This window comes from Schistocerca nitens, chromosome 10, assembly GCF_023898315.1.
Source record: "Schistocerca nitens isolate TAMUIC-IGC-003100 chromosome 10, iqSchNite1.1, whole genome shotgun sequence".
Taxonomy (NCBI): Eukaryota; Metazoa; Arthropoda; class Insecta; order Orthoptera; family Acrididae; genus Schistocerca; species Schistocerca nitens.
Window position 1 is genome coordinate 126,502,948 of NC_064623.1, and position 13,890 is coordinate 126,516,837.

The following is a 13,890-nucleotide window of genomic DNA, read 5'->3' on the forward strand; positions in this document are numbered from 1 at the left end:
CAAAATGGTACTGAAACAGAGGATGAGAGACTAAAGGCCGAAATACTAAACGTCTTTTTCCAAAGCTGTTTCACAGAGGAAGACTGTACTGCAGTTCCTTCTCTAAATTGTCGCACAGATGACAAAATGGTAGATATCGAAATAGACGACAGAGGGATAGAGAAACAATTAAAATTGCTCAAAAGAGGAAAGGCCGCTGGACCTGATGGGATACCAGTTCGGTTTTACACAGAATACGCGAAGGAACTTGACACCCTTCTTGCAGTGGTGTACCATAGGTCTCTAGAAGAGTGTAGTGTTCCAAAGGATTGGAAAAGGGCACAGGTCATCCCCGTTTTCAAGAAGGGACGTCGAACAGATGTGCAGAACTATAGACCTATATCTCTAACGTCGATCAGTTGTAGAATTTTGGAACATGTATTATGTTCGAGTACAATGACTTTTCTGTAGACTAGAAATCTACTCTGTAGGAATCAGCATGGGTTTCGAAAAAGACGGTCGTGTGAAACCCAGCTCGCACTATTCGTCCACGAGACTCAGAGGGCCATAGACACGGGTTCACAGATAGATTCCGTGTTTCTTGACCTCCGCAAGGCGTTCGATACAGTTCCCCCCAGTCGTTTAATGAACAAAGTAAGAGCATATGGACTATCAGACCAATTGTGTGATTGGATTGAAGAGTTCCTAGATAACAGAACACAGCATGTCATTCTCAATGGAGAGAAGTCTTCCGAAGTAAGAGTGATTTCAGGTGTGCCACAGGGGAGTCTCGTAGGACTGTTGCTATTCACAATATACATAAATGATGATGTGGATAACATCGAAAGTTCACTGAGGCTTTTTGTGGATGATGCTGTAGTATATCGTGAGGTTGTAACAATGGAAAATTCTACTGAAATGCAGGAGGATCTGCAGCAAATTGATGCATGGCGCAGGGAGTGGCAATTGAATCTCAATGTAGACAAGTGTAATGTGCTGCAAATACACAGAAAGAAAGATCCCTTATCATTTAGCTACAATACAGCAGGTCAGCAACTGGAAGCAGTTAATTCCATAAATTATCTGGGAGTACGCATTAGGAGTGATTTAAAATGGAATGATCATATAAAGTTGATCGGCAATCGACAGTAAAGCAGATGCCAGACTGAGATTCATTCAAAGAATCCTAAGGAAATGCAATCCGAAAACAAAGGAAGTAGGTTACAGTACACTTGTTCGCCCATTGCTTGAATACTGCTCACCAGTGTGGGATCCGTACCAGATAGGGTTGACAGAAGAGAGAGAGAGAGAGAGAGAGAGAGAGAGAGAGAGAGAGAGAGAGAGAGAGAGAGAGAAGATCCAACGGAGAGCAGCGCGCTTCGTTACAGGATCATTCAGTAATCGCGAAAGTGTTACGGAGATGATAGATAAACTCCAGTGGAAGACTCTGCAGGAGAGACGCTCAGTAGCTCGGTACGGGCTTTTGTTAAAGTTTCAAGAACATACTTTCACCGAGGAGTCAAGCAGTATATTGCTCCCTCCAATGTATATCTTGCGAAGAGACCATGAGGATAAAATCAGAGAGATTAGAGCCCACACAGAGGCATACCGACAATACGAGACTGGAATAGAAGGGAGAACCGATAGACGTACTCCAGGTACCCTCCGCCACACACCGTCAGGTGGCTTGCGCAGTATGGATGTAGATGTAGATGTAGAAGTTGATATTGTAGACAACTCTGTTGATGATGTGAACTATATTAAAGAATAAATTTTAGACAGTTCCATAACAAATGTACAGTACAAAATTATCGATATTCTTGTTTATATTTACGTCAACATTGTTTTCAGTATGGAGTTTCATTGTGCTTTTATTTTCAAATATGACTTTTTGCAGTAGACTAACGAGAGGAGTGTGCTCATCGACACACTGTGGGAATGAACTGTGGCAATACTCCTCCAGATACTGCCCTCGCAGAGTGCAAACTGCGGAAAGAATTTTGCACCTTACAAACTCTGAAAACTGGAAAACAACTGATTGTAAGCCAGATACTGCTGTATTTTCTAGATAATCACATTCTGAAAAATCAACTTCAGTATCCCTCAAAATCATATTTTCGAAACAGTAAACTGAGTGCCGAGTCACAAAGTGTGCATTACCGCGCTTTGAGATAAATTGTACATAGCCTTAAATTGTAACAAAAAAGATCCCAAAGTATAATTACAGTACATAAAACAAGCTGTATGTTTCATTGTTAAATATTTTTGCATAAAATAATCGTGGATTCTGAAAAACTCTATTAAAGCACCATACATATCCACACAAGAACAACACAGTGCATATCAGATTAATTTAGGAAGTCTACATTTCCCATAAACGTAAAGCTTTAGTACTAAGATTTAAAACCTTCTAAGAGTTACAATTGCCTAAAATATGAGAAAAATCACCATTTTTTAGCATAGGTTTGAATGCTACAGGCCAGGACTCAAAATGTTAATGAAGTTCTTTTCCAAATATAATAGGATTGGAGGAGGGGGGAGGGGGAGTGCAGTTAATCCTCTTACTAATGTTGTCATATCTGATGACAGGAGAAAACCATCACACCATTTAAAAAGTTAGTGGTGATTATAGGACATAACACACTGCAACACGCGATGTAACTGGAAACATTGTAACATCGACCCACATTGTGTATGCAAGTAATGAATCACAATGATTATCAGTCACAACTGAACTGGTAGACGGTAGTCCACTGTCATAGCTAATAAAACTGTCATCTAAAACAGTTGTGAGAACACTGCCACTGGAACACAGGGAGAAGGAGAACAAATAATCTCTGTTGTCTCTGGCATGCTGTGACAACTGTACAACAAGTAGCAGTGCTCCAGCTCTCTCTTTCTGACATAAATACAATAGGCTGTCACATCACTATTGTCAGTACCACAGTTGGCCTACTAGGGTAATAACGACAGAGTAATACAAATTGCCATATTTTGATTATTTTCATTGATTTTCATTTGCAGTTTAGCTAACGATACCCTTATACAGGATTTCCAGTGAAGGAGTACCCGATTTCAAAATTAAGTCCTTGAAAACTAAGAATGATAGACAATTGCAAGAAACAGTACACTTATTATGAAAGCTGTAAGAATTTTATGCAGAAGTTTCGAAATAGTTAGAAAAGCTGCTAACAGATGGCACTGTAATCACAATATGTAGTGCCTATAAATAATGCACCACAGCTCAGAGCTATCATTTCCACTGTCAAAACGTGAAACAAGATTAGTGCACCAAAGGAAGAGGTCGAAATCGTGCATTCCATTCGACAACGTGTTTTCTGGTACTGCAATACGACACATTAAAACACAGTACTTCACCGACAAGGTGCAGTTTTTAAACACGATTCAATGTTCCAAATGGGCCCAATACTAAAACTGTTTGCAAGCTCTTCATCAAATTTGAACAGACAGGCAGTGTGGCTGATGATCTGGTGTGGAATATTCAACCTAGGGAAACTGTAGTTGTTCCTGAAAATGTCACCACAGTTTCTGGGATTATTCAGCAAAATCCAAGGAAATCTGTCCAAAGAATTGCAGCAGAGGCTGCATCTGGTTCACAGGTGACTCACGCTTCAACCTAAGTGGAGTCATGAACAGACAAAACTGACTATTTTGGGGTTCCAAAACCCCCCATTTGTGTGAAGAAAAACCACTGTATTCTCCCAAAGTTACTGTTTTGGGTTACAGTGTGCAGAGAGGCATTATTTGCCCTTTTCTCATGCGAGAAACAATCATCAGTGAACAGTACATTACAGTTCTGGAACAGTTTACAGAAATAGTCCTAAAGCTTTTGGCTCATGGACAATTATTGAAAATTTAAATTTATTTTCAAAAATCATTAGTAACTAGTGCATAGTTTAACTTAAATTTTGCATATATATGAAATAACAATTTATTAACCCCGACTAAGAATTAAGTAAAAGAAAAACATGGGCTTGATTCAATCTGGTAGTGAATTTTAATTTATCAGATGGAACAAAAATTCAATTTACGCAGTATTTTTAAATGATGAGCAGAGCATTACATTTAGGGTTGTAATACAATTTAATACCAAAATAGAGATTTTGTGACATTTTTTCCACACAACCATATCAGTACAAAGTCTGTCAATCTACACATGTTCATCATTTTGATCTTCTTCATTTTTTATTGTATCACCTGATCTAGTAGCAATCTCAGCTGGAAGATTCTTCAAGGAGTGATGTTGACTTGGAGGCCAAGAGATCCATCATGTCCTTATTAGCTGCAGAGATCTTTAGTTGAATTCCATATAGCAGCTCCTGAATGAAAGGTGATACCAATAATAATGATCATCCACTCTTGTTTTGCTTGAGGTTTAAATCCAAGACAGAAATATCTTCACTCATAGTTTCCTTGAAAAATATTCTGAATGGGAGAATTTTTCACCAACTTTTACCATCTTATGTCCAGGCAGTTGAAGAGTCGACTGTCAGGAGGTTTTTTTCTGTTGGTGATTACTTCCTCAGAAGCCATTGTGAATAAGAAATCATCTCTCTTCATATTAATAACCTTTGAAATATGGAATCTTCCACTTTGAGGATTTCATAGTTTGGACCCTGTCTTCCAGTGTGTAGATATGTTGGACCTTATTGCTTGCAAATTCAATTATTCCAAATTCAGAATCATTTGGGAGAAACAAATGACCAGATACCAGGAACTTATTATCTATTACACTTGCTGAAAAATCTGGGCCATAAACTAGCTTCGAATGAATGAATAACATTTTTATACTTCTGTTCTGCCCACAACACCTATCAGAATATAAGATGAAAATAATCTGTTTTAAAAATGTAATACAATTGGAAAGATAAAAAATCTATTCACCAAGCGGTGGAAGGAGCAACACACAAAAAAGTTAAGGAAATGTGCATGCTTTTGAAGCCAGTGGCTCCTTCACCTACTGGAAGAAAAGAGAAGGAAAGACAGACTGCTGGGGACTGCACCATATGAGAACACTTGAGCTTAAATGTGGAAGATCATGTGGTGTTGAGTTCATCTGTGGTATTACAACAGTTTTCCTGGTGTCGATCATCTGAGTATTAATTGTAAACAGGGAACATGAGTAAAACTTTCACACCTTTAATGTTGTAAATAATGACAGTATTTGGAATGAGTGTCATCGTTGGGATAAATCTATTTGCCAATAATGACAAATATGTCTGTTGTTTCATAAAGTGTATTTGTTTAGAAAAGTCAGCTTGTACAATGGGCAGAGATAATGGTCTATCACAATTATTATCTGTGACAATGCTGTACATAAATTATCAACTTAACAAGTACTTTAAAATGAATAAAATGGTATTTGTAATAAGATAATATGAAAATGGAGTCTCTTATTCACAATTAATAAGTTAGCTTCATAAAATATAGGTATGAAGCTAGACATCCATGATGACCTTTTGCCTATGATAGTTAAAAGTCTCTTTCATGTTAAAATTTTCCACAAATTGTAAGTTTTAGCACAAAATCGGTATGCTGTGTCAAAAGCTGGTTAACAAACCTTTCTACTGTACCTCACTCAGCCCTGTAAGATTAGTATGTGTCAAGAAAAAGGGACGTTGACTTGAGAAATAGTACACATGACTCTCCTCTCACCCTTTACTATGTAGTGCCTCGAGAATTTCAGTTTAAGTTCTAGAGACACTCAGCTTTCCAACATTTCGAACACCCGATATCTGAAGTACGAGGGTGAGAGAGTGGAGATGTGTCTACCTCGCCGCCGGTTTCTGTGTGTGCAGGATGGATGTGTATCAGGAGAACGGAGAGAAGACCCCAACTTTTCGACTAAGAAGATTGGGTGTGGAGAGTAAGCAGTTTTCACACATGTACACCGTGCCGATGCCAATGCCAATGCAGTAACCAGCCACCAATGCCAACCGCACTAGCTGCTGCTCACTGGTGCTGACTCTGCATACGCTCGCCGATGACGACACTGAAACCAATATTCGACGCCGTTGGAGCTACTGCTGTCAACCGCTGCTGATTACACATCTGGTCACCATCGCAGCTAGAACTCCATGCCAGGTGAGCTAAAAACAATAACTGTTTGGTAAAGTTGAAGAAATTGTTGAATGATAAACTGTTAGTGTAGTTATTGTACTCAGTGATGAATTTTTGTTTAGTTGGTTACTAGGTCTAAAATCAATAAAGTTATGCATCAAGAACAGCAACTAGCAGAACCAGACATGGCTCAGACAGTGAATAAGGAAACGTCAGACTGGGCTGAAGAAGCAAATTTAATCAATGAACTAAGTCTAAAGTTAGACTCAGTAAGAACAGAGTCAAATGCTAAAATTATTACTCTAAGTAAAAATTTAAATGCTCAAAATGTTTCCTACAGAGATGAACTGAGTGCGAATTTAAGTGAAAAACTAGAAGCACCAAGTGTAATGCTAAGTGAAAAATTAGATGCTCAGAGTGAAATTTTAAGTAATCAAAGTGAAACCTTCAACAGTCAACCAGCAAATATAGTTTTATTAAAGACTGAATTTGACACTAAAAAATAAGGTAGAAAGTCTGAAGTTAGATTTAAAGAGTGAACTCACTAGTTCTTTGAATGATCATGTTAATCAACTATTTACTGAATTTAATCAGAGACAGGATGAGCAACTTCAATATTTAACTAAAAAATCAGAATTTGACATTGAAGATAAAGGAGAGTGTTGAGAAATGGGACAAAGTATTACCAATAGTTCAATCACAAATTACAGGTATCAGTACACAAGTTGTCAGTTCACGAGTAGATAATATAGGACAAAGTTTTAAAGGAAAAATAGCCAACTTTGACATTATAAATGTAAGAAGTTTGGCAGAACCATTTCAACTAATTAAAGTTCGAGAAGTTACCGAGAGTATAATCTCTGGAAACATATCGACAGTTGCTTTTTCCAAACTTAATGACGCAAGCAAGGTTAGGACCGTCTTGTGAAAAGAATTCAAACTTGTCCATGACAAAGTAGGAAATAGAATAACTTTACCTAATGTTGTGTTTCCTAGTAAAGTGGTAATTGTTTTGTTGTGGGGAAACTTTCACACAAAATTTAATGAGGAGTATCGGTCCGTAACTAATCGAGTGAGGTTAATGTCAGATCCATGGGATCCGGGCGGAGTCACATTAGTCTCCCAGGAACGTTAACGTTCTGTATTAACAGGCTGAGTGACGACCGTCGGATCCCTAGTTGTTTTTGGTGTTTCTTCTGTACTATTTTTCCTGCACCGAATTCCCTTCAAATCTTAACCTATTCTGTAATCTATTCTTGAATTCTTAAACTATCCTATAATTTTAGTAGGTAGGAAACGGATATGACTACAAGACTGAGAGCAATTTAAGAGAATCACGGAAGAACAGTGATCTCTAGACATGAAGTGAAACAAATAGAATGTTATATTAGTGGGAAGTATAATATGATGGTACTATTTAAACCGAGTGATGCTGAGATGACATAAACTGAATAGAGGATTTTATGTGTGTATAAAAGTATAGTACAAACTGAATGACTAAACAACTATGTTATCGTAGTATATAATTTTCTATTTTTTATAGAACATTTTATACCTTTTATGAGATGGGATGTATAAGGGAGGGTTTATATTAGTTTTGGAAGGGATGGGTAGTGTAAGTACAAGCATGACTAACACTAAACACACACCACACCTTTCACACAACCCTCGCAGACAAGTGTGACTGGTTCTTCACCATTTGCCGTTCCATAGGGGTTGCTAAGATTTTTCTTCGGGGACTTCAAAGGTGAAGGTGAGAATGTCCATACTGTAGGAGACGTTTAACATCATACCTCCTCAGGCTTCTCACTAAAGTACCGGCAAAGTAGGGATCCTGGGGAAGGGGGATGGGAAGGGTTTCCTGTCTTTGGGGCTATCTTCTTTCTCTTCTTCGATCTTAGCAACCATTTCTACTTTTCCTTTCTTACTTCTCATCTGAGTACCTACCTATCTTTCCCTCTTTCTATATTCATATACTTCTATCGCAGCTCTTTTTCTGTGGTTACAAAGAACCTACAATTTATTTCACATAAGTAGGCTAAAGAATCCGGCTGCACACACACACACACACACACACACACACACACACAAAGAGAAACTTACACACAAACATGAAAATTACAGATTAGGAAACTGAAGTGATGTCTGAACTGCCAAGGGGTGTACGGGAATAAAGACATATGAACATCTGAGTAGATGCACATATCACATTGTTGATATGTGACAGTCCTGCATCGTTATTATTTTTTTTTATAGCTCTCATATATATTTACATGCATATAAAGACAGGAGAATGACAATCAATGCATGTTCTTAGAGAAGCAGGAGCAGGAGAACTGGGGCAATAAGTATAAAAAAGGGATAAGTTAATTGGAGTTACTTGTGCTAGTCATTTGAGAAAAGGCATAGTATCTACTGGGAGTTGGTAAATACAGGTAGACATAGCATCTACTATGTGTAGGCATGACACCTGTTTATATAGTAGGAGTGAGGAGTGAAAGAGGACTCTAGGGTCTTAGATGGAGTTTCGGAAAGTGGAGTTGACATGTAAAGTAGATTTTTAATTTTACCAGAGAATGTTTAAGAGTAGGATACATAAAGATTTGTGCTAGGGCAATGAACCAGGAGGGCTACTCAAGAAGGATACGGAGGGCACACTCGACATTTATTGGATGAGAAAAAGGGGGGATAGACAGACCTATCAAAGGCTGACCTATACTATGCGGACAGGGGCACCAAGAAGGGGACTGACCTGCACCATAGAAGGATAGGAATAAGAAAGGGTGTACCTACCAAAATGGAAGGAGAAAGGGTACTCGTAGGATCAACCTGTGTAAGATATAGGTACTGTTCCTAAAGGGGAAAAGGACAGCATCATGACCGAAGTCACACGTTTAAAGGGATAAGTGTGTTAGGTTTGAATTCTATGCAGCACTAGCACTTTTACATTTTGGATTCACAAGAGTCAGAAGAAGGGAACACTTTTATTTTACCCAGAGTTCCTCCAGTACTTAAGTACTAAGGAAAAGTAGTACGGGAAATAAGAACAAAGCAGTAGAGTATTCATGAGCTATGTACACCTGGAATTTATGAGTAGAAAAAGGCAGAAAACAAAAATTTGGTATGCACGAATTGTCAGAGAATTGAAATGAGCTAACTCCAACAGGGATTGAAAGACACATGTCTTTTTTTTTAAAAAAAAAAAAAAAAGAAAAAAAAAAGAAAAAAAAAAAGAGGAATAAGTAATGAGAACAGGGGCATATTCACTGTTATTGTTGAAAGATTTGTTGAAAGATGAAGTGTCATCCTACGTGTCCTTACTGTACATGATAATTATGTATAAAATATCGTGTGTTAGAGGTAAGGGGAGGGATATGTAGTGCCTCGAGAATTCCGGTGTAAGTTCTAGAGACATTCAGCTTTCCACCATCTCTAACAGCCGATATTTTAAGTACGAGGGTGAAAGAGTGGAGATGTGTCCACCACGCCACCAGTTTCTGTGTGTGCAGGATGGACGTGTATCGGCAGAATACTGCAATAGTGACGGTCAATCGTGCGGACAAGTGTTTGCCACTTGCGCCATAGAAGCTGTATGTCCAGTACAAGGAGCAAGCCCACTATATTCCTTGAAGGTGTAAAGACTTTATTTGTTGTGAACAAATGAATTATGTATTGAACTAAAGACACTTACATTTGATTTTCTGGTGTTGGACTTGCTAGAAGTAAGAACTGGTTTTATGGTGGTTATTAAACCGAACATATTGTAATTGTATCTGTTACTATCTAATGGTCCCCGATGGGGTTGACTTGTGGGAGTTGAATGATTATGTGAAACTTGTGAAGTTGTGTTATTGTAGAGATGAAAATGTAACGGAGTTGAACAAAAAGTATCCTGAGAGTACAGAATCATTTAAAGAGTAGAAAAGAAGACTATTTTGAAATTCCTTTAACCAGCTATAGTCTTCGGGGAAGAAGAGTTTGTGAAGATTGACGCATTCGTCTGACCCGAGAAGAAGATCGGCTGCACACAATATGTGTGAGTCTTGCATCCCGGTACCACACTGTCTCGTGTCATCAGAAACCGTTAGAACTGGACGTAATTACGCCACCAAGCCTAGTCCAAAAGCAGATTTCCCAGACTACTGCATCCAATTCTGGTGCTACTGATACCAAGAAAAACTGACATAGGAGTACAACTCTTGTCATTCAATACTATCCTGGTCTTGAATGTATTAATCAGCTACTCTGACAAGGCTATGACTTCCTAAAATCATGCACTGAAATGAGGTCCATTCTGTGTGACATTTTGCCCATGCCCCTAGAATAGCTTTACATCCCCCTCAAAAAAATCTCCAAATCTCTGCAATATCCTGGTCAGGTCCAATGCTCCTTCTGCACCTACTTGCCTAGCCTTTGGCTCCTACACGTCACCATTCTCGCTGTAGGCCTTGCCCTTCACACCCTCTTACTACCACCTTATACCACACCTGTAATTGTAACTACCAGGACAGCCACCTGTAAAATGACACATCTTGTATACTAGCTGTTATGTAAAAATTGTTCGGCCTTCTACGTTGGTATGACTACCATCGAGTTATCAGTCAGGATGAATGGGCATAGGCAGATGGCGTATAATGGTAACATACACTACCCTGTTGCAGAGCATGCTCTACAACATGACAGTCATGACATCAGTACCTGTTTCACCACATGTGTCCTCTGGATCCTTTCCCCTGAAACCAGTCTCTCAGAATCCCACACATGGGAACTAGCCTTAAAACGTGTCCTTGGTTCTTGCTACCTATCTTGCCTTAATTTACATCAATTGCTTTGTACTGAGCAGTTCTTCATTCCCTTTTACTTTTCTATATCTTTTATTTTCTGACGTGTATTTCCCCCCTCCCCCACCCCCCTCTTCTCCATATAATGTACTTCTTTTATTTTCTGACGTGTATTTCCCCCCTCCCCCACCCCCCTCTTCTCCATATAATGTACTTAGCTTACCGCTCTTATTAACTCTTGCACGACATTTGGTCTTGCTTATTATCCTCTCTTCCAACTTTCAGCTCTCAGTATTTCAAGTCTTGTCCGGTGCAGTCCTCAGCAATCAGTCTTTTCTTCTCATCCCATTTGGTAAGTCTCCCTTGCCCTGGTGTTTTGACTGACTCTCCCCATTTCCTAAACCTCACCAGTCCTTTTCCTTCATCCCTCTTCTTCCCCCTTCAACCCTTCTGCTAGAAGAAAGAACCATTGGCTCCAAAAGCTTCCACATTTCCTTAACTTTTGCATGATATAAAATGATATGTTTGTGGTTAGTGTCATTATTTTTTAAGTGCTTCTTGACAGAACTGGTAATATCTTAAGATCCCGTTCCACAATGCGGCTCGTCCCATACAAATGTAAATCCTTCATCAGCACTGAAGCAATGGACTCCCAAATTGTACATGCAGATGTTTCTTTTGTAGTAAGCAAGAGAAGTTGTAAACTTCAGAAAAGGCAAGGCCTTTTTGTAGCTCCAATGTGCAAGTGTAAACTATTTGAGGTGGTGTTCTTGTCAGTGAGGAGTGTTGTCCTAGCCTGCTCACCTCACCAAATGTGAAGTTCCTTCTGTGTAACAAGGGCTATTTTCCCAGCCTCATCCGCTACACTGATTTTCATTTTTAAAGAACCATATAGTCGATAAGCATCTTCATTAGGAGGCTTAAAGTGCAAATTAAACTTGTTGATGAAAATCTTTTAATACATTTTCTCTTTTACTTGTTCTACTGCCTACGATTCAGATTTTTTCAAACTAAGGAGGTACATTTTGTGAATTGAAGGTTCAGCACGCAAATACTTTGTCGCGATTATCTGTTCTGGAATAGTCACTGCTGTATGCTGGAAAAGATTTTACACATGCAATTACACTGCTACAACCTATCATATAGTCTGGGATGTTTTTCATGATTATGTGTGATGAAAGAACTTTCTCTTTCGATATAGAAAAGTCCCCTTGTCAGCAGAAAAACACAACACTCTTTTATAAAAGCTATTCATAATATGGTCACACTTAATCATATTTTTTTATGATTCAATGTAGGTAAATTACATAAAGATAGCAGCTTTCTATCCACTGTCACAGACATGCTATTAACTTCACTATTAGTAATCACTTCATCACTGTCAGGATTTTCATCAATCTCTACCCAAACAAAGAACACTGTTCTCACCAGGAACTGGACGTGCAATACTTCTTGAACCGTATTTTTAGAAAGCTTCTCTATTAGATGTACCCTTGCCTAAAAATAAATGTGAATTCCAAATCTGCTCTGTAACTGATACAAAATCTGAAGTTTGGCAACAATTTTGTTTCATTCTTACTACTCATCGGTGCTGGCTTAGAAAAAACTGGTTGTCCTGCATGTAAACAGAGGAACTGTGCACATGATAATAGTCTCTAGCTAAATGTAACATCAGCAATCAAAGGCAGCTATAGTATTATCCCATATAGAAAATTAATTTGCAAACACAAGTGATGGTGTTGCTTCAAATTGCTAAGCATTACAGCCGAAGTTTCTACAATGTGAAAATAAATCAGTATTTTATAGGATTGTGCAAATAAGATGAACCATAATTTTTTGTATCTGAACTTTGAAGACACAGTAATAAGGCAGACCTACAAACCGAACATCAATAATAGGGACACCGAAAATAGATACGCCAAAACGAGACAGTATTAACTATGGCAGAAATTGTACCTAATTGTGGAATTGATGCGATATTCCGGAGGAGGGTCCCAGTCGACATCGTGCATCTGCAGCGGAGACGAGCGCCACGGCCCGGCAAAACGTTCGTACATCGGTGTCTGACCGAAGTACCCCATGGCGACTGCGTCGCCTTCCAGGTAGTGGGAGTTGACGGGGTCGCGACAGATGCCGTTGTCGCCCCGCGCACGCAGCAGGTGCTCTGCCCACAGCTTGAAGTTCTCCGGACTTATCCTGGAGGTGGGGCCCGCCACACAAGAGGCGATCGCCGCAGCTCCTCTGAGGATGTTGCTCGAAGCACCCACCACGGCACTGCCCGCAATGCCCACGCTGGCTGCTCCTGCACCACTGCCAGCTGCCATGTCCTTCCTCACTGTGAACTGTGTACAGAACAACAGTTAGCCATCCTATTCAAGTGTGTGTGTGTGTGTGTGTGTGTGTGTGTGTGTGTGTGTGTGTGCGCGCGATTTCATTTGTTGGTTTATGTATATTACTCAAGTGACCAGATTGCCTGCTACAACACATGGGCTATTTGGTTCTTCCCATTCGATGCTAGTTGCCCTGAACTCCATATTGCTTTTCCGTATTCATGTTCATTTCTGCCCTTTTTCTCGTATCTACCCTGCCCCGTCTCCAACTCCATTTCCTCCTACATGTTACTTGCACTATGCATTTTATTTCTCCACCTGTTTACTTCTCACTTTGTTCTATCATATCTGGACTGGGCCTGTGCTTAACATCTACATCAACATCAACACGATTATTCTGCAGTTCATAATCAAGTGCCTGGCAGAGAGTTCATCAACCACCTTTAATCTACTTCTCTACCAATCCACTCTCGAACAGCATGCGGGAAAAACAAACACTTAAATCTTTTTGTGCAAGTTCTGGTTTTCTTATTTTATTATGATGATCATTTCTCCGAATGTAGGTGGGTGCCAACAAAATATTTTCACACTCTGAGGAGAAAGAAGGCAATTGAAATTTCTGGAAGTTCCTGTTGCAGTGAAAAACACCTTTGTTTTAATGATGACACCCCAGTTCATGTATCACATCCTTGGCACTCTCTTCCCTATTTCACAATAAT

General features: G+C 39.2%; 1 protein-coding gene across 3 annotated transcripts in view; it reads right to left on the reverse strand.

The window, feature by feature from the left end:
• Positions 1-13,890, reverse strand: part of LOC126210462 (uncharacterized) — an 86,669-nt gene that overhangs the window by 38,123 nt on the left and 34,656 nt on the right. For all 3 annotated transcript variants that reach the window (XM_049939696.1, XM_049939695.1, XM_049939697.1), the window contains exon 3: positions 12,798-13,183. In XM_049939696.1, coding sequence (XP_049795653.1) covers positions 12,798-13,165 — 368 coding nt within the window. In that variant the 5' untranslated portion in view covers positions 13,166-13,183. The remainder of the gene's footprint in view (positions 1-12,797; positions 13,184-13,890) is intronic.